Source organism: Aureococcus anophagefferens, assembly GCF_000186865.1.
Source record: "Aureococcus anophagefferens unplaced genomic scaffold AURANscaffold_14, whole genome shotgun sequence".
NCBI lineage: Eukaryota > Pelagophyceae > Pelagomonadales > Pelagomonadaceae > Aureococcus > Aureococcus anophagefferens.
This window is the reverse complement of record NW_008705574.1, coordinates 115,031-137,251: the sequence shown is the minus strand read 5'-3', so window position 1 is coordinate 137,251 and position 22,221 is coordinate 115,031. Positions and strand designations below refer to the sequence as shown.

At 69.8% G+C, this 22,221-nt stretch overlaps 6 protein-coding genes across 6 annotated transcripts; 3 read left to right on the top strand and 3 right to left on the bottom strand.

The window, feature by feature from the left end:
• Window positions 1-212: 212 nt before the first annotated feature.
• AURANDRAFT_65301 (expressed protein) lies at window positions 213-1,160 on the top strand (the record flags this gene model as incomplete). The annotated part of the gene is made up of 1 exon (XM_009040374.1): window positions 213-1,160. One exon carries the CDS (start codon window positions 213-215, stop codon window positions 1,158-1,160), a length of 948 nt encoding a protein of 315 aa, XP_009038622.1.
• Window positions 1,161-4,640: 3,480 nt separating this feature from the next.
• AURANDRAFT_17585 (hypothetical protein) lies at window positions 4,641-4,925 on the bottom strand (the record flags this gene model as incomplete). Its single annotated transcript, XM_009040184.1, has 1 exon — window positions 4,641-4,925. A coding segment is annotated over one exon (285 nt), but the record flags the coding sequence as incomplete, so codon positions are not given.
• Window positions 4,926-5,268: 343 nt separating this feature from the next.
• On the top strand, window positions 5,269-6,365 carry AURANDRAFT_65299 (hypothetical protein; the record flags this gene model as incomplete). The annotated part of the gene is made up of 2 exons (XM_009040375.1): window positions 5,269-5,709; window positions 5,910-6,365. The coding sequence occupies 2 exons, from the start codon at window positions 5,269-5,271 to the stop codon at window positions 6,363-6,365; spliced, it is 897 nt and encodes a 298-aa protein (XP_009038623.1).
• Window positions 6,366-6,820: 455 nt separating this feature from the next.
• Window positions 6,821-8,007, top strand: AURANDRAFT_28761 (hypothetical protein; the record flags this gene model as incomplete). The annotated part of the gene is made up of 2 exons (XM_009040376.1): window positions 6,821-7,246; window positions 7,447-8,007. The coding sequence occupies 2 exons, from the start codon at window positions 6,821-6,823 to the stop codon at window positions 8,005-8,007; spliced, it is 987 nt and encodes a 328-aa protein (XP_009038624.1).
• A 5-nt stretch (window positions 8,008-8,012) lies between these two features.
• AURANDRAFT_28851 (hypothetical protein) lies at window positions 8,013-8,651 on the bottom strand (the record flags this gene model as incomplete). The annotated part of the gene is made up of 1 exon (XM_009040183.1): window positions 8,013-8,651. The coding sequence occupies one exon, from the start codon at window positions 8,649-8,651 to the stop codon at window positions 8,013-8,015; it is 639 nt and encodes a 212-aa protein (XP_009038431.1).
• Window positions 8,652-20,464: 11,813 nt separating this feature from the next.
• AURANDRAFT_28825 (hypothetical protein) lies at window positions 20,465-22,060 on the bottom strand (the record flags this gene model as incomplete). The annotated part of the gene is made up of 1 exon (XM_009040182.1): window positions 20,465-22,060. A coding segment is annotated over one exon (1,596 nt), but the record flags the coding sequence as incomplete, so codon positions are not given.
• Window positions 22,061-22,221: the final 161 nt, after the last annotated feature.

Here is a 22,221-nt window from a genome sequence, read left to right as displayed (position 1 = left end):
GATGGTTCGTCTCTCATGGCGCGCGTTCCTTGACGCTGCCCGCTGGGTGCACACTCCTCGCAGCGTCCGGCGCGGAGTTTAGAGATGCCACGAACAAGAAATCTTCAAGGTCCCTCTCGTTGTAGCTCTTATTAAAGCAATGGGAGGCCGAGTTCGCACTTTCACGAGCCGCTAGTGAGCGCACGGCCACTGCTGAGCGCACGAAAGCTCCGATGGCGAAGAAGCGCCGCCTCAACACCTTCGACGGCATGCGCCTCTGGTTCGAGGGCGTGGGCTATCTGGGCACGCGGCCGCTGCTCCTCCTCCGGCACATCCTGCCCTTCACGGCGCTCACGGTGTGCGCCTGCGTCGGCACGTCGCTCACGCTCTGGGTCTGCGCCCTGCCGCTGCGCCTCGTCGGCTACCGGCCGTCGCTCGACGGCCTGCTGCGGTCGACGGCCGTGTCCGCGCTGCAGACGACGCAGTGGCTGCGGCCCGCGACGTCGGGCGGCGCGTTCTTCGCGGCGCTCGACGGCCGCGCGCCGGCGCTCGCCGCGGAGCTGCGCGCGGCGCCGACGGTCCGGGGCTGGGGGCGGCGCGCGCGCGTGCTCCTCGTCGAGCTTTTGGTCGGCTGCCTCGTCGTCTCGGGCGTCGTCTTCTTCTCCGCGACGTGGGCGCCCGTCGTCGCGGCGACGGCGGCCTTCGTCGCGTCGGGCGCGGCCGTCGCGTTCCCCATCGCGCCGCTCTTCGTGTGCGTGCTCGCGACGTCCTGCGCGGCGGTCGCCGTCGCGCTGCTCTGGGTGCCCGTGATCCGGCCCGCGCTGAAGATGTTCAAGGCCGTCGCGGCGTTCAGCAAGCCCCTCGCGGCCGCGAGCTTCTTCCTCGTCCTCTCGGGCGCGGTCCGGGCGCCGACGATCGAGCTCTGCGCCCAGGCGGCCTGGGTCTACGTGCTGACCTTCGTGCAGGCGAAGCAGTTCCTCTACCAGTACGACGCGCGGCAGGACGCGGCGGCCTGGGCGCAGTTCACGGCGGAGCACCGCTGGGCGCTCTTCGGCTTCGGCCTCCCGTCCTGGGCGGCGACGCAGTACGTCCACCCGCTCGCTGGCCTCCTCCTCCTCGAGGCGAACCAGGGCGCCGCGGCGACGTTCCTCGCGGAGGCCCTCGCGGGGTCCGTCGATTAAAGGTGGGACCTGTCTGATAGCGAAGATGACGATTACAGGCCTCTAGCCCTAGCCCGTGATGAGCGCGCGATCGACCTCCTCGTCGGCGCGACACAGTTAGAAAACGCCGGTTGACCTTTGGTTTGGCCCCTATGTTTAGAGAGACGCGTCGATCGCGTCGCGCGCCGCTGATCAGCTGAGGCAAAATGTGTGCCTCGCGGACCGCGCCGCCCTCGCCACCCTCACGACCAACCTCCGCCGCGACGGCTAGGGGGCGGCCTCCGGCCGCCACCTGGCTTTGCTCGCCGGCACCCCACGAACCCCCCTGGATAAGCGACCCATTAAGGCGTGCGGCATATTAAGGCGGGCGACGTATCGACGCCGCACGCCTCCTGACACCTCTACCGCCGCGCGCGCGCGCGCGCATATCAGAGCTCTAGAGCCAGCAATCGCCGGCGCACAAGCGCACGCGTCAGCAGCAGCACACGGAGACAGACACTGGATGCATCGCCGAATTGGCCAGGACGACGCGAAGTTTCGGCTGATATATTGACCACGCGCGGGATGAAGTCGCGACGCTCCTCCGCGTCCGCGTATCCATCGCGTCGGTGATCGCGTCCAACGTCGCGACGTTCGCGATCACCTACACGGCTTCGAGCGCGGCGCGCGCTCTCCTGTCGCCCGCGCTTGTGCCATACGCCATGGCTGCGGTCACCGCGTCCTGCGCGGGCGCGGCTGCCCTCAAACTCTACTAGCTCGCGCGGCCACACTTCCAAGGGCTTCGGCCGGCGTGCTCGCTCAGCCGCCCCACGCTTCGGCCGGCGTGCTCGCTCATTCGCACCACACCTTCCGGTCCAAAGCGCTCGCATCATCGCCCCTTCCCCCCCCCCCCCCCCGCCCGTCTCCTGACACGCTAACGTGACGTCTCATTCTCCGGGGGACTGAGCGTCGAGTGCTCCCAGAGCCCGACGTCGAAGGTGATGGACGACGACGCGTTCAGAGGTGACGACAATTCCCTGAATGGGGACCCCTATGAATCCCCCGCCGAGCGCGGCGTAACTCGAACACGAACCGCCGAGGACACTGAAACAGCGCTTATGTATCAGGTCAAAAACTGCCGCATTGTCTTTGTGCGCGCTCTGCTCAGAAACGGAGCGTGTTTCCGTCTTCGGAATATTCATCGGTGCGATTACAGGCGCGTGAGCTTCAAGTTCGCGCGGTACTCGTCCCGCGCGGCGTCGTCGCGGAGGACCATCGTCGCGGCGGCGTCGTCGAGGAGCCCCGCGAGCAGCGCGCCGTCGAGCGCGGCCCCGTCGCGGACCGCGGCGACGGCGTTGGCTTTCAGGCGCTCGCTCTCCATGAAGTTGAGGAACATGGCCACGTCCCAGTGCGCCTCGAGGAACGACGCGAACGTCGCCGCGTCGGCTTCGTTGTCGCGGCCCGGGCAGAGCGCCGCGAGGCTCTCCGCGAAGCGCGCGACGCGCGCGGGCCGCGACGGCGTGCCGATGAACAGGAGCAGGTCGAGCCGCCCCGGCCGGACGATGGCCGAGTCGAACGCGTTCAGGCGATTCGTCGCGATGAGGAACACGGACCGCTCCGCGCGCCGCAGGTCGTTGATCTGCGTGAGCATGGCCGTCGTCAGCACGCGCGACTCCATGCCGATGCCCGGCGTGTTTCTATCCAAGCAGAACTCCTCGATCTCGTCGAAGAGGATGACGACGCGCTCGAGCTTCTTCAGCCGGTCGAAGACGTAGCCGATGCGCGACGCGATGTTCGAGATGCCGTCCTCGAGGAAGCACGCCGTGTCCACGACGACGAAGCCGAAGCCCAGGGCCTTGGCGACGCACTCGGCCGTCGTCGTTTTGGCGGTCCCGGGCGGCCCGAAGAGCACGGCGCTCCAGGCCTCGCAGCCCGGGCCGCCGAGGCGCGGCGCGATGACGCGGTCGCGGACGACGCCCTTCAGCGACAGGCCCGGCGACATGTCGCTATCGAGCAATCTTTCGAAGTCCGCGCCGTCGGGCGCCGTCGGCCCCCGCCCGCCGAATTCGTCCAAGACGTGGTCGTTGAGGAGCGACCGGACGACGCCCAGCGAGCTCGACGCGCAGCGCAGCGCCTGCGCCGTGCACCACGCCAACGGCGGCCCGCCGGGCGCGAGGCGGTCGCTGCGCCAGCCCCGCCCGTCGACGTCGTGCGTCTCGAGCCACGTCGTCGTCCGCGCGACCTCCGACGTGTACGGGAGGAAGAGCGCGTGCGGCAGCCCGCAGCCGAGCACCGTCGCGAGGACGTCGACGAAGAAGACGTACGCGTTGCCGACGTCGAAGCTCCTCCGGCTCCGCAGGAAGATGGCCTGCCCGGGCGGCCACGTGCCGTCGTCACGCTGCTCGCCGAAGAACTGCGCGAGCGCCGCGGCGCAGAGCTTGCGGTTCGGCTCCTCGACGACGATGTCGCCGTTGCCGAGGCGCGCGACCGTCTCCCGTGCGTCCGCGACGGCGACGTAGGTCGAGAGCGAGTAGGCCAGCCGGACGACGTCGAAGGCGGACGCGTCGCCGGCGGCGTGGGCCGCCAGCTGCCGGCAGAGCTCGTCGCGGGCCACGGCGAAGGACCTGGCGAGCGCCGTGCCGACGTCCTGCCGGTCGACGCCGAGGAGCGCCAAAAGCCGAAACTCGCCGTCGTCGCCGTAGCCTTCCCCGGCGTCGTGCGCGCCGTCGACGACCTCCAGGAGCGCCGCCGTCAGGTAGTAGGCGATGTAGGAGCTCAGGCGCTGCTTCCGCCAGTCGCGCAGCCGCGGCCGCCGCTCGAGGAGGCTCTGGACGGCGCCGCGGACGCGGTCTCGCGCCGCGTAGTCGGCCAAAACCTCGCGCGACCGCTCGTCCCGCCCCGCCAACCGCGCGAGCGCGAGGACGACGAGCGGCGCTTGCAGAAAGTCGTCGGACCGCCACTGGGCGTTGGCCAGCGCGTCGCACGTGGGCCCGAAGAGCTGGAACTCCTCGAGCGCGGCCGCGTCGCCGGACGCCAGGAGCGTCTCGACGCAGATGGCCGACGACGTGACGCTGTAGTTCGTCGTAACGCCGGCCTCGAGCAAGAAGGAACACAGCGTCGGGTCGTGGTAGTTGCGCAGCTTGCTCGACGTGCCGTCCGCAAGGACGCTGAGTCGTGCTTCCAGCTGCGCGAGGCTCGCGAAGGTCGGCTCGTCGTCGCTGTTTGGTGTCGCGAGGCGCGGCGATCGCAGCGTTGTGTGGTGTCGCGGGAGCACGAACGCTGCTGCGCTAGCGCACAGCAGCATGGCATGAAGCATCGCCCGCGAATCCTCTCGACGAGCTCCCATCGGCCGCTCGATGTCGAGATGTTGCACCTCGGGTGCCGTGAAATTGCCGCAGCGCGTCCCCGCACGATCGACTAGCGATCGTCTCAGCGATTCGCCTGGCAGGGTGGCAGGATCCATTACGCGAACGCTAAAGCGCGCCGCCCGCGCTGCCCTCACGCGAGGTTGCCGAGCACCTCCTCGATCGCCGGCATGTTCGCGCCCTTTATCGCGTCGGCGACGATCTCGTCGCCCTTGACGAAGGTGTAGGTGGGCACGGCGGAGATCGCGTTGGCGACGACGACCTCCTGGAGCTCCTCGTCGTCGATGTCGATCTTGCAGAAGACGACGTCGCCGTGGTCCTCGGACATCTTGTCGAAGATGGGCGCAGCGGCCTTGCAGGGACCGCACCAAGTCGCCGTAAAGTTCGTCACGACGAGCTTGTCCTGCGCGCAGAGCTTTTTGTAGGAGGCCTCGTCCGAGACGGTGATCACACGCGACGCGAACCCGCGGACCGCGAGCGGCCGCGCAAGCGGCCGCGCAGCGCGAAGCATGCGGCTGGCAAGCATCGCGGCGTGCTGGCGGCGCGTCCCGGCGGCGCGAGGCGGTGCTGGGACTTGTGCGCTGGTGCTGGCGGCGCGTCCCGGCGGCGCGACGCGAGGCGAGGCTGTGCGCGCGCGCGCGACGCGAGGTGCTAGGCTGGCGCGTGAGTGAGACAGGAGAGCTTGTTCAACAAAAAAAGTTGCCACAGCACCTTGACGCTCCTAAATCGGCAGCCCTTCGACCACCACCCGCGGCGCGTCGCGGAACTCCCCTAGCTCGGCGGCCATGTCGAAGCTCGTCGTCGAGTACGCGCCGGCGGACGTCGCCGAGACGCGCCACTACAAGATCGCGATGAAGGTGCCGCCGAAGTGGCTCGAGCCGGCGCGCAAGACCAAGGTGAAGAAGATTTTGGACGCCTTCGGCAAGTCCTACGACGCCAAGTTCGGCGCCGGCGCGCTGGGGACCGACGAGCTCGGACTCATGGAGCCCAGGGCGCAGGGGAAGACCTTCGACGCCGACGACCTCGTCGTCGACGCCGTCGCGGCCGCGGGCGCGGGCGGTTTGAGGGTCGTCCAGGGCGCGTTCAAGAAGGCGCCGGAGCCGGAGCCGGAGCCCGAGCCCGAGCCGGAGCCCGTCGCGCCGGCGAACGACCTCCCCCCGGACCCGCGGAACGCGAGCGGCAAGTACCGGTCCGTCGCGCGGCGGCTGCAGCAGGACCAGCCGACCGTCGCGGACAGGGCAGGAAAAGAGTGATTCAACGTCGCTTCAACGCGAGTTTTCCGCGCGCGCGCGCAGTAAAAGAAGCACCCGCGCTTCGAGAGCGCTCCGAGAGATGATCGCTCGTCCAAAAAATAGCCGAAACGAGTGGAAAACGGCCGAGAGCGGAGTCTTTGAAGTTGAGAATTTCGCACTCTTTTCCTGCCCAGGTCGCGGAGCACGTGAACAAGCCAAAGACGAAGCTCTACACCTACGGCGTCATCGCGGACCGGGGCACGCCCTACCAGGCCGGCCCCTGGGACGTGACGTTGCTCGGGCCGAACCCGCCCGTCTGCCACAAGGGCACGATCTTCGAGGGTCTCGTCGACGAGGCGTCGCCGGGTCGCATCCGCGTCGTCCGCGAGGCCACGGGCGCGAACGACGGCTACTGGGTCTGCCGCATCCGCGGCGGCAAGGAGACCGTGACCCTCGTCGCCAAGGGCACGCCCGTGCGGGCCGGCTACGCCTACGCGCCGCCGAAGCCCAAGGCGCCCGAGCCCGAGCCCAAGCCCAAGGACCCCCAGGCGCAGGCGGCCTGGGACAACTACCTCAAGAACGGCCTCGGCGACGAGCACCTGCCCCGCGCGCCGTCCAACGCGACGACGTCGAAGCCGCCGAGCTCCTAGGGGCGGCACTTTAAAAAGCGGCTTCAACTCGCCCTTCACGTGCACTCCGAGCTTGAGACTAGTCGACTCGCTGGAGATCGGAGCTGCGACCGCGAGACGTCGGTGTGCGCGACCGCTTGCATCCACCTCGAGCACCGTTCGCTGCTGCGCAGTGCCCGCATCGATCGCCTCGAGCACCGCTCGCTGCCGCGCAGTGAAGCGCGGCCGCCTCGAGCACCGCTCGCTGCGCAGTGCTCGCTGAAGGCGACTGCAATACAAAAATGGGCCGCCGCCAGAAGCGGTCGAGGCGCCTGCGCTTCGTCGCGTGTCGCCGCCGGCGCGACGCGATGAAAGAGGCGAGGCTGAAGGCGGCGTTCCTGGCCTACGCGCGCCAGATGGCCTGGTCGCCGTACCTCTCCGCGCCCATCGTCGACCTCGACGCGTCGCGCCACAGCTCGAAGCCGACGCCGAAGCTCATGGGCCTCGACGCCGGCTGCTGCGCCGTGCAGGGCTGGCGCACGGGCCAGGAGGACGCGCACGTCGCCGAGCCGGACTTCGGCGCGTCGCTCGGTCTCTTCGCGGTCTTCGACGGCCACGGCGGCGCCGAGGTCGCGCGCTACGCCGCGGCCCACGTCGGCGCCTACCTGAAGCGCGCGCCGGGCTTCGCCGAGGGCGACTACGGCGCGGCGCTCCGGGCCGCGTTCTTCGCGCTCGACGCGTCGCTGCGCTGGCCGTCGCCGGGATCCGACGAGGTCGCGGCGCGCCGCGCGAGCCACCGCGCGGAGCAGGCCGCCTACAACGAGCGGCACCTCGACGCCGCGGCCGCCGCCGGCTTCCGGGCCCGCGAGCCCGAGGCCGAGGACGTCGAGGAGCGGCCGGGCTACGCGTCGGGATGCACGGCCGTCGTCGCCAGGGCAGCACAAGAGAGCGAAATTCCCAACTTCAAAGGCTCATATCTCGGCCGTTTTCCACTCGTTTCGGCTGATTTTTGGACGAGCGATCATCTCTCGGAACGGTCTCGCAGCGTGGATGCTTTTTCCGGAACGCGCGCGCGCGGAACACTCACGTTGAAGCGACGTCGAATCACCCTTGTGCTGCCCAGGTCGTCGCGCTCGTCGACCGCGCCGCGGGCGTCGTCTACGTCGCCAACGCGGGCGACAGCCGCGCCATCCTCCTCCGGGCCGGCGGCGCCGCGCCGGCGGCGCTGAGCGAGGACCACAAGCCGGAGGACGACCGCGAGCGGTCGCGCGTCGAGGCCGCCGGCGGCGTCGTCACGCCCGAGGGCCGCGTCGACGGCAACCTGAACCTGTCGCGCGCCTTCGGCGACCACCGCTACAAGATGGAGCCGGGCCTGGCGCCGGAGCGGCAGCGCATCTCCTGCGAGCCCGACGTCGTCGTCGCGCCGCTCTCCAACAAAGACGTCGGCCTCGCGCTCGTCTGCGACGGCGTCACGGGCTGCCTGCCCGACGCGACGGTGGCGAGCGTCCTCGGCGACGGCGACGTCGTCGACGCCGCGCGCGACCTCGCCGCCGCCTGCGTCGCCGACACCGCGGAGGGCGACGGCACGGGCTGCGACAACGTCACCGCCGTCGCCGTCCGCTTCGTCGGCGGGCCGAAGCGGCCGAAGCAGGCCCCGGCCCCGCAGCGGCGCGCCTTCGACTAAAGAGATTACGCTCTTTTCGCCACCACGACGGCGTCCAGCACCTCGTCGTGGGCCTCGCGCGGCACCGCGGCCGGGCAGTCCGGGATTTTCGAATTCGGCAGCAGCTGGTCCGCGAGGGCGACGCCGACGCGCGGGGGCGCGGCGCCGCCCGCCGCGAGCGCCGCGAACCACGTGTCGTAGAAGCCCGCGCCGTGGCCCAGGCGCCCGCGGCCACCGTCGAACGCGACGCCCGGCACCAGGACGAAGTCGACGCCCGCGTCCAGCGCGTCGGCGCGGCCCTCGCCCGCCGGCGGCTCGGGGATGCCCCAGGTCGACCGCGCGAAGCCGTCGACGTCGTCGAGCGAGTAGGCCTCGAGCATCGTCATCTTCCGCGACTTCACGTCGTCGACGCGCGGCAGGAAGACGCGCTTCTTCGCGGCGAAGGCGGCCTCGAGGAGGGGCCGCGTCGCGAGCTCGCCGGAGGGCATGGAGCAGAAGGCCGCGACCGTCGACGCCGACGCCCAGTCGTCGCGCGCGACGACCTGGCGCGCGACGCAGGCCGACTCCGCGGCGAGCGTCGTCGCGTCGAGCGCCGAGAGCAACGCCTTCATGGCCTTGCGCAACGAGCGCTTCGCGGCGACGACCTCCGTCGGCGGTTTGACCATCGTGGCTGTGCGGCGCGCAAGCGGCGCGCGGTGGCGGCGGCAGCTCTCGTGCAGCAGCAGAGCTGATCTAGAGTTGAGCACGGCTTGTTGCCGGGAGTTGACGTTCAACACTGGGCCAGGCCGACCGGGCAGCCTTACGAAGCCTCGCGCAATCGACAGGATTGCACGCGCAATGGCGAAGCTATCAATTCTGATCCTTGCTCTAACGTGCCTGGGCGCCGCGGCGCAGCCGCCGCCGGGGCCGCGCGACGTCGCGATCTGCCCCGTCACCGGCAAGAACCTGCGTCCTGCATCCGTGACGATTTTCGAGAGATTTTGACCGGGAAAACGATGAAAGATCGTTACCGACGCATGTGGTAGGCAAGAACATGTCGACGAGCGACATGTACCCGCTGGGCCTCTTCAACGGCCAGACGCTCTTCTTCGCCTCCAAGGACGACGCCAGCACCTACGGCCGCGACCCGCGGTCGTACTGGCTCGCGCCCACGGACAGCACGCCGGAGCAGGGGCTGCTGCCCATGCCCGACGGCGCACGCGGCCTCCCCGATCTGCGCAACACGACGGTGCAGTGCCCGTACTCCGGCGAGCACATCCTCGTGGACATGCAGACGCCGCGCGTCCTCGTCAGCGTCCTGCGGCTGTGACGAGTTTCGAGAGATTTCGGGCGGGGAAACGATGAAACATCGTTACCGACGTGCTTGGTAGGTCCTCCACAAGTTCGGCCAGCCCATCTACTTCTGCTGCTGGGGCTGCATCAACCACTTCTGGACGGACCCGGCCTCGGCCTTCGCCTGGTGAGCGCCCCGCCGAGCACCGCCCTTTAAGTAGCCTCGGTCGTCGTCGCGGTGGGCTTTGTCATGGATGTGCGGACCCGGTACGCAGGGGTGCCGCCGGCGCACTGGCGGCTCGCCAGGCTGCACCTTCAAGCAGCCCTGCATCATCGACATGTTCATTTCCTGCGCTGCCGGGAATTATGGCACCCTCTCCTGAACACAAAGCAACTGCGCAGCCGACGCGGACAAAAGCAACGCCGCGATCGGTTTCGCGACGACCACAACAAGCAAGACAATGTCCCGCGCCTTGCAGATCTGCGCGACCTTGGTCGTCGCGAGTGGGCTGCCCCACGGGCTCGTGGCGCCGTCCCGGCTGCGGACGGCCGCGCACGACGCCGTCCACGACGCGGTGGTGCGGCACGTGGGCCGGAAGGCGCTGGACGCCCGCCACGCCTGCGCCGCGCGCGCGAGGCTCCTGCGCGACCTCGTGTCGTCGAGCGACCTCGAGGCCGCCGTCGACCTCTCGCTCTCGCTCGGCGCCGAGTTCCGCGCGTCGCTGCCCGAGGGCTGCGTGCTCGAGGACCGGCCCCACGCGGGCTTCGCGAACGTCGTCACCAAGGTGCAGCGCGAGCGGAACGGCACGCGCGGCGAGCGGATCTCGCACGTCCAGCTCGCCGCGGGCGAACCGTTCTCCAAGGTCGAGCCCGTCGGCGCGCGCGCGTTCTCCGGCAGCGCGGCGCGGGTGCCCGTCGTGGGCTTCGAGCTGAACGGCACCTTCTACCTCGCCGACGCGGCGATCCGCTGCGACCGCGCCGCGCTCTGCACCGGCGGCGACGGAACGCCGGTTCAGCTCGCGAGCCTCGACGAGGCCGCGCGGGTCTCGGACTCGTTCACGGCGCGCCGCCTGCACACGCCGCTCCAGGCGAATAAGCGCCTGCCCTGGGTCGCCGTCGCGGAGGACGCGGTCACGGACTACGTCACGGGCACGAAGTCGCTGCTCCTGGTCCCGATCTGTTACTACGACGAGGGCTGCGACGCCGGCTGGGGCGGCCTCAGCCTCGTCGCGGGCGACCACGGCGGCGACGCCCACGCGTACCTCGAGCAGGTCGCCGCGACGTTCGGCGCCTACGCGGCCGCGAGCTCCGGCGGCCGCGTCGAATTCAAGGCGACCGTCTCCGAGATGGTCACGCTGAGCACGGTGTCGCGGGCCCAGTGCGGCGAGATCGGCTCCATCAACTACTGGCAGGGCGGGACCGGCGCCTACGACACGCTCGCCTACGAGGTCCTCAACGCGCTCGGGACCTACGGCGCCGTGCCGAGCTCCTGGGACTTTGTCGCGATCATGATCCCCAACTGCTGGAATTTGTACTGGGGCGGCATCGGCTGGGTCAGCCACCCGGGCACGGCGCAGAACGTCGGCGGCTGGAACTACGACGCGTCCCTCGCGCACGAGCTCGGCCACAACTTCGGCGCGAACCACGCGAGCGTCATGCACGGCGGAGCGCGCGGCGCCGTCGCGTACCAGGACGATCCGGAGAGTTGGGACGAGTACGGGTCCATGTACTCGACCATGGGCTGGGGCGACGTCGAGGCCGACCTCGGCTCCTCGGCCCAGTTCCTCGCGTCGACGAAGATGGTCTTCGACTGGATCGACGACGGCGAGGTCGCGTGGGTGGCGCCCTACGACTTCGCCGCCGACGCGCCCCAGTGCAACCCCTGCGGGCCCTACACGCTCGACCGCATCGACGCGGGCGTCGCGCCGGACGACGGCGCGACGCTCGTCGTCGCGATCGGGGCGCGGGCCTACGACACGTACTTTTTTCTCGAGCACCGCGTCGCGGACACGGGCGGCGCCGCGGTCCTCGTGCACTGGGCGTCCGTCGTCGACGACTACGGCGGCACCGGCTGGGTGAGCAACACGGTCACCGTCGACGCGCACCCCGAGACTTCGTCCTGGGCCGACGCGGCCATCCTCCCGGGCGAGTCCTTCGCCCTCGACCTCGCGGACGGACCGGGCGTCGAGTACGTCGTCGTCGTCGCCGTCGCCGCCGACGCGGGCGGCGCCCTCTCCGTGACCGTGACCTCGTCGGACACCATGGCGCCCACGACGAGCCCGGCGCCGACGAGGAGCGAACCCTGCACGCCGTTGTCCGTGCATTTGACCTTCGGGGGCTACCCGCAGTGGGACGGCGAGTACGCGTACGTCGCGGCCGGCGACGACTACGCGGACGCGGCAGCCTACAGCTCCTGCGACGACAGCTACCACGTGTGGTCCAAGGGCTCCGGCGCGGGCGTGCTCTGCTGGTCCGCGTCGTCCCAGTTTCCGGACCAGTACATCTACCTCTATTATAACGGCTACGGCGCGAGCATGCAGGGCGGCTACCAGTGCGCCTCGTATACGGCGGACCCGACGGACTGCGATTTGATCCCGAGCAGCTTCGGGCTTTCGAGCGCGACGGTTTCGGGCTGCGTGAGCTCCCCGACGGCGCGGCCGAACGTGAAACCGACGCCGCAACCCGACCCGACGCCGCGCCCGACGCCGCGCCCGACGCCGCAACCCGACCCGACGCCGCGCCCGACGCCTCGGGACCCGACGCCGCGCCCGACGTCGCGGCCGGACCCGACGCCGCGCCCGACGACGGACTCGACCCCGCGTCCGACGCCGCGGCCCGATCCGACGCCCCGCCCGACGTCGCGGCCGGCCCCGGAACCGACCTCGCGGCCGACCGCGCGCCCGTACCCGAGCCCGACGCCGCGCCCGAGCCCGGCGACGACGACCGTCGCGCCCGTACCCGCGCCGACCGACTGCCTCCCGTCGACGCTGTACCTCACGTTCAGCGGCTACAGCCGCGGAACGGGGACTACGAATACGTCGCCGCCGGCGAGGCCTACGCGGACGCGGCGGAGTACTGGCAGTGCGACGACCGGTACCACGTGTGGTCCAAGGCATCCGGGACGGGCGTGCTCTGCTGGTCGTCGTCGTCCCAGTTCCACAATCAGTGGGTCTACCTCTACTTTAATGGCGTCGGCGCGAGCATGTACGGCGGCTACCAGTGCTCCGGCTACACCGCGGATCCGACGGACTGCGACAAGATCTCCAGCCGCTACGGCCTGTCGAGCGCGACGGGCTCCGGCTGCGCGTCGCGCGCGACGCCGCGGCCCACGCCGCGGCCGACGCCGCAGCCGACGCCGCGGCCGACGCCGAGCCCGACGCCGCGGCCGACGCCGAGCCCGACGCCGCGGCCCACGCCGAGCCCGAGCACGAGCCCGAGCCCGAGCCCGACGGCGCGCCCGAAGCCGCGAACGACGCCGCGGCCGAGCCCGAGCCCGACGCTTCCGTTCGCGTCGTCCGCGCCGACGCTCGGCGCCGAAGAGGCGTCCTGCAGCGACAGCGTCAGCTGGTACCGGAAGAAGAGCAAGTACGACTGCGACTGGCTGAGGGAACGCACGGACAAGTGCAAGAAGAAGGGCGTCGACGACGTGAGAGGTCGCGACGCGTGCCCCGTGGCGTGCGGCGAGTGCCCGTCTGAATGCGAAGATTCCGCGTCCTGGTACTACAAGAAGAGCAAAAAGACGTGCGAAGCCTTCGTGTCCAAGAAGAGCAAGAACTGCAAAAAGAAGGACGAGTTCGGCACACGCGCTAAAGACGCGTGCAAAGTGACGTGCGGGAAATGCGACGACGAGGACCGCCGCCTCCGCGGTCGCGCCTAAATTTAACACATTACCCGAGAAGGTCGTTCGGGTCGCTCCTGAGCATGGCCTCCAGGTCCAGCGTCGGCTTCCGGCTCCTCCGGTAGAGGAGCGCCGTGTGGCCGACGACCTGGGCGACGTAGGCCGGCGCGCCGTCGCGCGAGAGCGCGGGCGCGAGGGCCGTCTCGGCGATGATCTTCGCGTTCTTCTTCTTGCCCGCGCCCGGCATCTTGACCTTGACGAGCTCGCGCGACTCGAGCAGCGCGTCGAGCTCGCCGAGGAATTTGGCCCCCGGCGGCGCCGACCCGTCGCCGGCCATGGCGAGCGCGGGGCAGTCGGGCCCGAGGCGCGCCGCGTGGGCGCGGAGCGCGCGGCTCTCGCGGCCCTTGAGTTTTGGACGCGCGAACAGCTCGAGCGGCAGGAGGTACTGCTGGCTCGCGTCGACGTCGTCGCCCTCCTCCGCCGGGTAGAACAGCACGCCGGGCGTCGTGCGGTCGTCGTCGTCGTGGCGCAGGCGCGCCGTGCCGCAGGCGCTCGCGTACTTGATGAAGATCGGGCCGGGCACGTCTATCGGCTCGCCGTCGACGTCCGCGCCGTAGAGAGGCCCGCGCGGCAGCGACAGCGCGCCGACCCACTCGCGGAGCGCGTTCACCGCCGCGTCCTGCGTCGCCGCGGCGACGCCGAGGCGCACGTCGGCGGCGCCGGCCGCGGCGCCGAGCACGGCGTCCCGCAGCGCGACGTCTTCGACGTCGCTCGCGGGGTCCCGGTCGTAGGCGCGCAGCAGCGCCAGGTCCGCCGCCGGCGCGGCGCGGTGCGTCGTGAGGCGGTGCGCGTGGCGTGTTGGCGCGACGAGCGCGCGCGCCGCTGCTGCCAGGAGAGCCGTCGGGAGAGCTCTCATCGTCAAGTCGCCGAAGGCACGATGCAAGATGCACATCAACGAGCCGTCGCGACGCGTAAGCTAGCGAATGAAGAGTCTACGTGAGGGGGAAGAGAGGGTATTTGTGTTCGCGGCCGGTCGTCGGCGCCGGCCGCTTTTCGCGGCGGCGCCTAGTCGGACGCGTCGTCGCCCGCGTCGTCGTCGGCCGTGGACGTGGCCGCGTCGTCGTCGTCGGCGCCGTCGTCGTCGTCGACGACGTTGCACTTCGTCGGGAGGGCCGAGATCTCCTCGGGCGTGATGGCCTGCTCCGTGAGGTCGACGCAGGTCGCGGCGAGGACCTCGTCGGCCCAGACCTCGAGCGTCGGTTTCGACTCGTGGCCGGACGTCGAGTAGAGGACGTCGTTGACGGTGACCCAGGTCGTCTGGCCCATGTTCTGCAGCTCCGCGGCGGCGTCGGAGGCGTTGAAGAGGCGCGCGGCCTTGTCGCTCTTCTTGCACTCGTCGAGCTCCTGGAAGGACGTCGACGTGTGCGTCCGCGCGCAGTAGTCCACGACGCCCTGGAGCGTGCAGGAGCAGGAGCCCGTGGAGAAGCCGTCGTCGCCCATCATGACGCCCACGTCGTCGTCGAGGCCGCTCGCGGCCTCGACGCAGTCGACCTTGCCCGCGACGGAGTACGAGAGGCAACCCTGGAGGCCGAAGAGGCAGGTGCTGAAGGACCACCACTCCGACGTCGTCTGGTTGAGCTCCTTCTGGGCGCAGAGGTGGTACTTGTTCACCTCCATGACCTTGGCGCCGTAGGCGTCGATCTCGCGCGCGCCGCCGAAGAAGCCGACCTCGACCTCGACGGCGTCGAGGATCCCCGAGTCGGACAGCATGTACTTGTCGAGCTCGAGGGCGTGCCGCCGGCAGTCGGGGCTCAGCGCGCTCGCGTAGGCCTTGATGACCACGCCGTCGGAGCTGCTCGACGAGCCGTCCACGGCGATCTGGTCCAGGGCGCTCATGGCCGCGGAGGCGCCCGGCGACAGCTTCGACGACACGAGGGCCGCGGCGCCGCAGACGCCGGCGAGCACGGACACGGCGACCATGCGCCGCATGGGGGCCCGCGGCCGCGGCTCGTCGACGATCGGCTCCATGGCGGCGGACGGCGCGTCGGGGCAGCCCAATCCGCGTACGCCTCGCAATGGCGCGCGGATCGGCTGGATGCGCGATATCTTCACGATGCCGCTCGCGGCGCATGGTGAAGGGAGACTTAGGGGGTGGGCGGCGGCCGCGGCGGCCGCCGGAAAGCGCGCGCTCAGGCGCGGACCGTGTTCGCCTCGCGCGCGCGCGCGAGGGCCGCGCGGTGCCGCGCGCGGATCGCGCGCGCCTCGTTGAGGACCGCGTCCCGGCCGCTCATCTTCTTCCACAGGTGGGGCTGCTGGCGCCCCGGCTCGGCGAAGACGCCCATCTGCCACCACTCCGGCGCGCTCAAAGCGTGGCCCCCCGTCTCCGCGAGCCCGCAGACGTGGGGCGGCGGCGCGTTCGACGGGATCTGGAGCTGGTCGAAGCGGTGCGCGTACGTGCACGCGTCGCCGCGCGGGCAGCGCCGGCCGGCGACGATGTTCGGGCAGAGCGCCTTGCAGAAGTTGATGCGCCCCCAGTCCTTGGGCGCCGTCTTCTCCCGCGGCGGGCCGCCGACGAACGTCGGCGCCTCGCCCTCGGCGGCGCCGTTGCCAGTGCCGTCGATGATGCGCTCCGCGAGGGCGTCGACGTCGTCGTCGTCGACGGCGGGGCCCTCGCTCGGGCTCGACGACGACGAGTCGTCGTCGCCGCCGTCGCTCGGGTCCCGCTCCGCCCCGGACCGCGACGCGAGCCGCTTGCGGAGCGCGGTCCGGAGCTTCTTGCGCACGCGGACGTAGGACATGAACCGGTTGTTCTTGTAGTAGGTGTCGAACATGTAGACGCAGTAGGACTCGAACTCGTCCTCCTGGTCGAGCTCGTCGGCGACGTCCGCGTCCGACGGCCGCGGCGCGGGCGGCGCCGGGCTCGAGGACCGCGGCGCGTCCTCCGGCGCGACGCCGTCGATCTCCGCGAGGGCCGCGACGTCGTCGTCGGACGTCTCGGACACGGCGGGCGCGAGCTTCTTGGGCGCCACGGAGAGCGTCGCGCCGTCCGCGACCTCGTCGCGGACCGCGCCGGCGCCGACCTCGCGGCCGCTACCGACGTCGACGAGGCAGTAGAGGCCCGGGTCGGGGGCCCGGAGGCCGGGGAACTGGGCCTGGTAGGCCTTGAAGAAGTGGGCCACGAGCTTGCGCGTCGGCTTCCCGAGCCAGCTCGCCGGCAAAGTCAGCGTCAACCCGAAGGGATCCCAGTCGTCCTCGTAGTACTGGAGGCTCACGGTCTTCATCTTTCAAGTCGCAGCGGTCTGCCCCGCGGGCCCCGGCCCGAGCGAGGGCCGGGTCACCGGGTCGACGTCGCGCCCGGGGGCGGGCCCATCAGCCGCCGTCACTGGCTGAAGGCGTCGCAAAGGCGACTTTTCCGGACTGAGTGGCGTCGGCTTGGCCAATCTGATGAGCTCTTTTAGTTTCACAGTTGCTCTCTCTTCATCTTCACCTTACGAAGCGCGCTTTCTCGTTCAACAAAGACGTTTGCTCGTCTAGACGAAAGGATGATGGCGGCGAGCCGCCTCGTCTGGGCGGCGGCCCTCCTGACGGCCCGCGCGCTCGAGGACAAGGCCGCTGTCGAGCGGTGCATCATGGATCCGAGCACGACGTGCGACGTTTCAGCTCCTTGTCCCACGACCCCCCCCGCCCGCGACTGCCTCCGGGCCGCCGTGCCGTTCCGGTCGCCCTACGTGCGCCTCGAGTGCTGCTTCCGCTGCTGCGTCAAGCACTGGCTCCAGCGGGCCGGCCTCCTGCAGAACGTGGACTACCACGTGAACCACCTCCGCGAGGTCGGCTTCCAGGCCGGGGGCGCGTCCCCCGACACCGCGGACTACGGCGTCGACCCGTACCTCAACCTGCTCGTGCACCCGCACGCCTTCAGCGCCATCAGCCACGTGAAGATGCACCCCCACATGGGCTGCCAGATGACGGACCGCAACGCGAGCGACCTGCCGTTCACGGTCGTGTCCATGTACCAGTACGACGCGAACGTCGTCGTCATCCCCAAGTTCAGCGACCGCATCTCCAAGGAGCCGTCGCCCTACGCGCCCTGCGTCCAGGCCATGCGGAGCGCGAAGAAGCTCGTCATGGACGTCTGGCGCCAGGCCAAGTTCGCGCCGGAGCCGGGCGTCTACGACCAGATGACGCTGTACCTGGCGAACAACATCGGCAACTTCACGTACCCCTACTGCCCCAACGCCGGCACGAAGTGCTTCGAGCGCGAGGCCGACGCCTACCGCCGCTTCCGCGAGCGGGTCATCGGCGTGCGGGCCGTGAGCCTCTGGCAGGCGACGCTCCGCCACGAGCACCTCCCCCAGGTGCCGCGGCAGCAGCGGCTCTTCCTCTGCTGCTGCATGAACATCGACTCGAAGCACAACGGGCCCTTCGGGGGGTCGCGCACGGAGAAGCTGCGCACCGTCGCCGCGCACCCGGAGTTCCGCTGCCCGATCCCGATGACGCCGAAGCATCTGGGGCCGCCCGTCGACGTCGCGCCGCACCCCATCGAGCAGGAGCTCACGCGCTACTTCGCCGAGTCGGCGAAGACGGACAAGACGCGCTACGCGCCCCACAGCGGCAAGTTCGACGTCTCCATGCCCGTGCTCCTCCACGGCGCGAAGTTCGTCTTCAGCCCGAACGGCATCGGCGAGCAGTGCTACCGCGAGTACGAGTCCATGATCTCCGGCGCCTACCCCCTGGTCGACGAGTCCTGGTGGTACCCGCGGCGCCACCTCCTGGCGTCGCTGCCCGTCGTCACCGTGAGCGACTGGGAGGCCGTCACGCCCGACTTCCTCGAGGCGACGTGGGAAGCCATGGAGGCCAAGTCCTACGACGTCGCGCCGCTCTACCTCCCCCACTGGTACGACCAGATCCTCACGGCCGTCGGCGTGTAACAACCGCTTATGCCCCCTCCTTCTTCTCGGACTCGGCGCCGAAGGCCTCGAGCACGGACGCCTGGAGCTTCATCTGGCTGTAGATCATCGAGTCGAGGAGCGTGTTGTCCTCCTTCTCGCGCACGGTGCACTCGTCCTCGAGCTGCGTCCGCAGGGCCACGATGGAGTTGTGGGCCGCGCTGTTGTGCCGCTCCTCCGCGCGGTCGTCGAGCCGCTCGACGTCGTCGATGTCCTCGCCCAGCACGGTGAACTTCGCGCGCCGCGTCGCGCGCTCGTCCTCGAAGGACTGGGCACTTCGCTGGACGTGCTTGTCGAAGCGCACGGTGATCTTCTGCTCGCGCTTCAGGATCTTCGCGTTCTCGATGTCGAAGGTGTCGTGCGCCTTCTGCAGCTTGCGCGCGACGATGCCGCTCTGGCGGTCGATGACCGTCGGCACGGTCACCTTGACGAAGTGGTCCACCTCCGTCTCGGACGCCGTCATGCGCTCCTCCTGGGCGGGGATGAGGTCGCCGTGGAACTTCTCCATGACCGCCATCAGCGCGCCCTCCTCGACGGCCGCGGCTTCCGCCAGCGCGCCGTCGAAGTGGGCCAGCAGCGCCGCGTGGGCCCGGTCGCGCTCCTCCGTCTCCACGCGCAGCTTCGCCTCCCAGCGCCGGCCCCGCGTCTCGATGGCGTCGAGGTGCTTGTAGAGCTCCTGGTTCCGCGCCTTCGTCGACGCTTCCAACACCGACATCTGCTCGAGTAAAGCGTCCTGCTGGCCGGAGATGGGCTTCGCGCGCTTCGTCTCCGGCGCGTCGGCGACGGGCGCGCGCGTGACGTGCACGGGCGAGTACATGACCGTGCCGTCGGGCCCGGCCTCGAGGCGGTAGGCGCCGGGGGCCGCGACGTCGAACTCGGTGGTCATCACCGGCATGTCCCGGCGCCAGCGCGCCGTGTCCCCCGTCACGTCGAAGTCGCCCTTCGGCGCCTGCTGCATGGCCATGGCGTCCGACCCGCGGCCTCGGGTGGCCGCCGCGAGGCGACGCGAGGCAGCCCAGCAGCGCGTTGACAAAACCGGTCCGGCCAATGGTGCGCGGCACCGTGCACAAGGGATACGCGGGCAGCAGCCTCCGCAACGCGGGCGTCCATCGGAGCGCGCTGCTCCTCGTCCGACGCCGCCATGTTCCACGATGACAACCTCGGTGCGCCGCCCCCGTTCTTCCCGAACCCCGAACCCCGTGTCCACCCCCGCGTCGCCCAGGCCTCGCCTTCATGCGCAAGCAGTTCGAGAAGGAGGAGAAGCGCGCCGGCGTCACGTCGTCGACGGCCGCCAACTCGCTGAACATGGGGTCGGCGACGAAGCTGCGCAAGCCGACGCCGCGCACGACGTCCTGCGACGCCGTGTCCCTCAAGACGACGTCCATGCCCGCGGCGCTCGCGCCGCCCTATTTCGTGCGGGCGGAGGGATCGCAGCCGGCGACGCAGCGGTCGGACGCGCCCGTGTCGTCGCGGTCCGCCCGGCCGAGCGCGCGGGACGCGCCGGCCCTGGGCAGCTCGCGCATGGTCTCGGCCCGCGAGCTCACGAACCGGTCGTCCTACACGCAGCGGAGCGCGCGGCAGCCCACCGGACGGCCCGCGGACACGGGCCGGAGCGACGACATCCTCGAGACCGTGCGCAGCGACTGGGACACGGCGCGCGTGGAGAAGAAGCTCGCCAAGCTCATGGACGAGAAGCGGTCCATCATGGCGCGCATCCAGGAGGTCGACGACGCCCTCGAGCTCGAGGAGACGAAAAAGCGCACGTCGGGCTTCGGCCGCCGGGGCACCGCGTCCAAGTACCCCGCCGGCACGTCCTTCCGCTGAGAGGGGTCTTTACCCCCCGCGTGAGACACTAAGACGACGCTTAGACCGGCGGCGGCGCGAACCCGGGCTGGAGCGACGGCCGCCGGCCGCCCGTCATGGGCCGCATCTCCGTCGGCGCGCCGCGGAGCGCGCGGGCCGGGTCCGGGTCGAGCTTGACGCCCTCGCGGTAGGAGGGCCGCTTCCGCGCCGAGTAGCGCACGGGCGCTTCTCGGGAGGTGCGGCGGCTCGCGCGCTTTGCCTTGCCCAGGGACGCGCGCGGCGCGAAGGACGCCTGCGACGCGCGCTTGCCGGAGGAGAAGAAGTTGCGCTGGAGGATGTTCGACAGGGAGAAGCGGTAGTGCCCCTTTTTGTGGGATTCCACGTGGTCGCCGTTCTCGCCGTTCTCGACGAGATGGCCGTGGTCTAAGTGCACAAGGCGATAATTGTGGTTGATGTCCTCGTCGTCTAAGAGCTCCTCCTCCTGGTCGAGGAACGTGCGGTACAAAGGCGTCTGCGCGTCCTCCTCGTCGATCATGTACTCGCTCTCCGCGTCCACGGACGGGTCCAACGACCGCAGATAGTCGAGCCGCCGCTCGGAGATCGCGCGGAGGTAGTCGCCGACGACCGGCAAATCCTCCAGAATCTTCACGAGGGCCGGGCCCGGGATCGCGTAGGTCGACGACGTCTCCTTGACGCGGATCGTCGCGGACCGCGACCCGCCGGAGAGCACCGCGCCCTCGCCGAAGAAGGAGCCGTCCGCGATGACGCGGACGACCGTGTTGCCGACGCACTTCAGCAAGATTTCCAGGATGCCCGAATCCACGAAATAGACCTCGGCCCCCTGCTCGCCCTCGTGGAAGACCGTGTCGCCCGTGAAGAAGAGGTGCGGCTCCAGCGCGAGCGCCACGGAGTGGAAGAACCGCGGCGGCGAGTTCGACAAGAGCGGCACCTTCTCGAGCAGCCCCCGCGTGTTGTGCGTCGAGATCTCCTTGCGGAGCTCCGGGTTCAGGTTGTTCAAAATGTTCTTCTCGTTGAACATGCGGCCCTCGGAGAAGCGCAGCTGGAAGTAGCCGCGCACGCGGTCCCGTAAAACCGGCGGCAGCCGCTTCGACCGCATGTACTCGTTCGTCGCGTTGAGCTGGTCCTGGTAGGACCGCCGGCTCAGGTTCGCGTTGACGATGATCGCCGACATGTTCGACACGAGTCCCGCGTAGAAGAGCGTGCCGATGTAGAGGCACAGGATCGTGAACCACGACTCGATCCGACAGAACGACCGGAGGCTCTCGCACGTCATCGACGTCAGCGGGTAGCCGTAGGCCTCGCCCGCGAGCAGCACAAAGGCCTTGTGGAGGCACCACATGTACCGGTTCGACACGGACATGAGCGGCTTCCCGTCCTTGCGCATGAGCCCCGCGGCGACGACCCACGACTCCTTCGGGTAGCTCCAGAGCCGCGTGAGCATGTACAGGATGCAGCCCATCCAGTGGGCCAAGATGAAGAGAAATATAAAAAGGTTGAGCATGCGCACGGCGCTGTCGCTGAACTGGACCTTGTAGTAGTCCAAGACGTCGATCCACTTCGCGCGGAGCCGCTGCACGAGCGGCGTCGCGGGCAGCAGCTTCAGCAGCTTCGTCATGCGCACGAGCCGGAGCACCTTGAAGGCCTTCTTCGCCTGGTAGACGTCGCCGCCGCCGCCGCTGTTGCCCAACAGCAGCGCCAAAAGCTGGTCGACGGGCACGGAAGAGATGACGTCGACGAGGAACCACCCGCGCCGATAATTCGACGCGATCATGTGGCGGTCGAAGACGAGCACGCCGTCGTCCGTCGTGTAGCCCACGTTGAAGTTCTTCAGCACGTCGACCATGAAGACGCAGTCGAACAGGAAGTTCACGAGCGTCATCGACCGGTTCACCTCCTCGAAGGCCAACGTCAACGGCAAAGACACGAAGACGACGACGAGCAGCACCATGATCGCAAAATCAAACGCCTGCGTGATCGCCGCGTCCGGTAGCAGGAGCTCGTAGCCCGGGATCCACGAGCAGCCGTCGCCGACGATCTTCACCAGGTCCGTCGTCCGGAGCTCGTCGAGCTCCGCGGCGTGCTCCTGGCACCGCCGTAGATTCTCCTGGAGCCGCGCGTGCTCGAGCTCGCAGGCCAGCTCCACGAACTCCTCGCGGCTCAGCAGCCGGTCCGGCGGCACGTCCTTCGCGCGCATCATCTCGTCGAAGATGGCCCACGACACGCGGCGGTTCATGCGCTTCATCGCGGGCATGAGGTCCGACGGCAGCACGTGGTCGTTCTCCGCCTCCACGGACGCGTAGGCCTCGCGGCAGCGCGACGCGAATAAAATGAACTTGGACTCGATCTCCGCCTGGC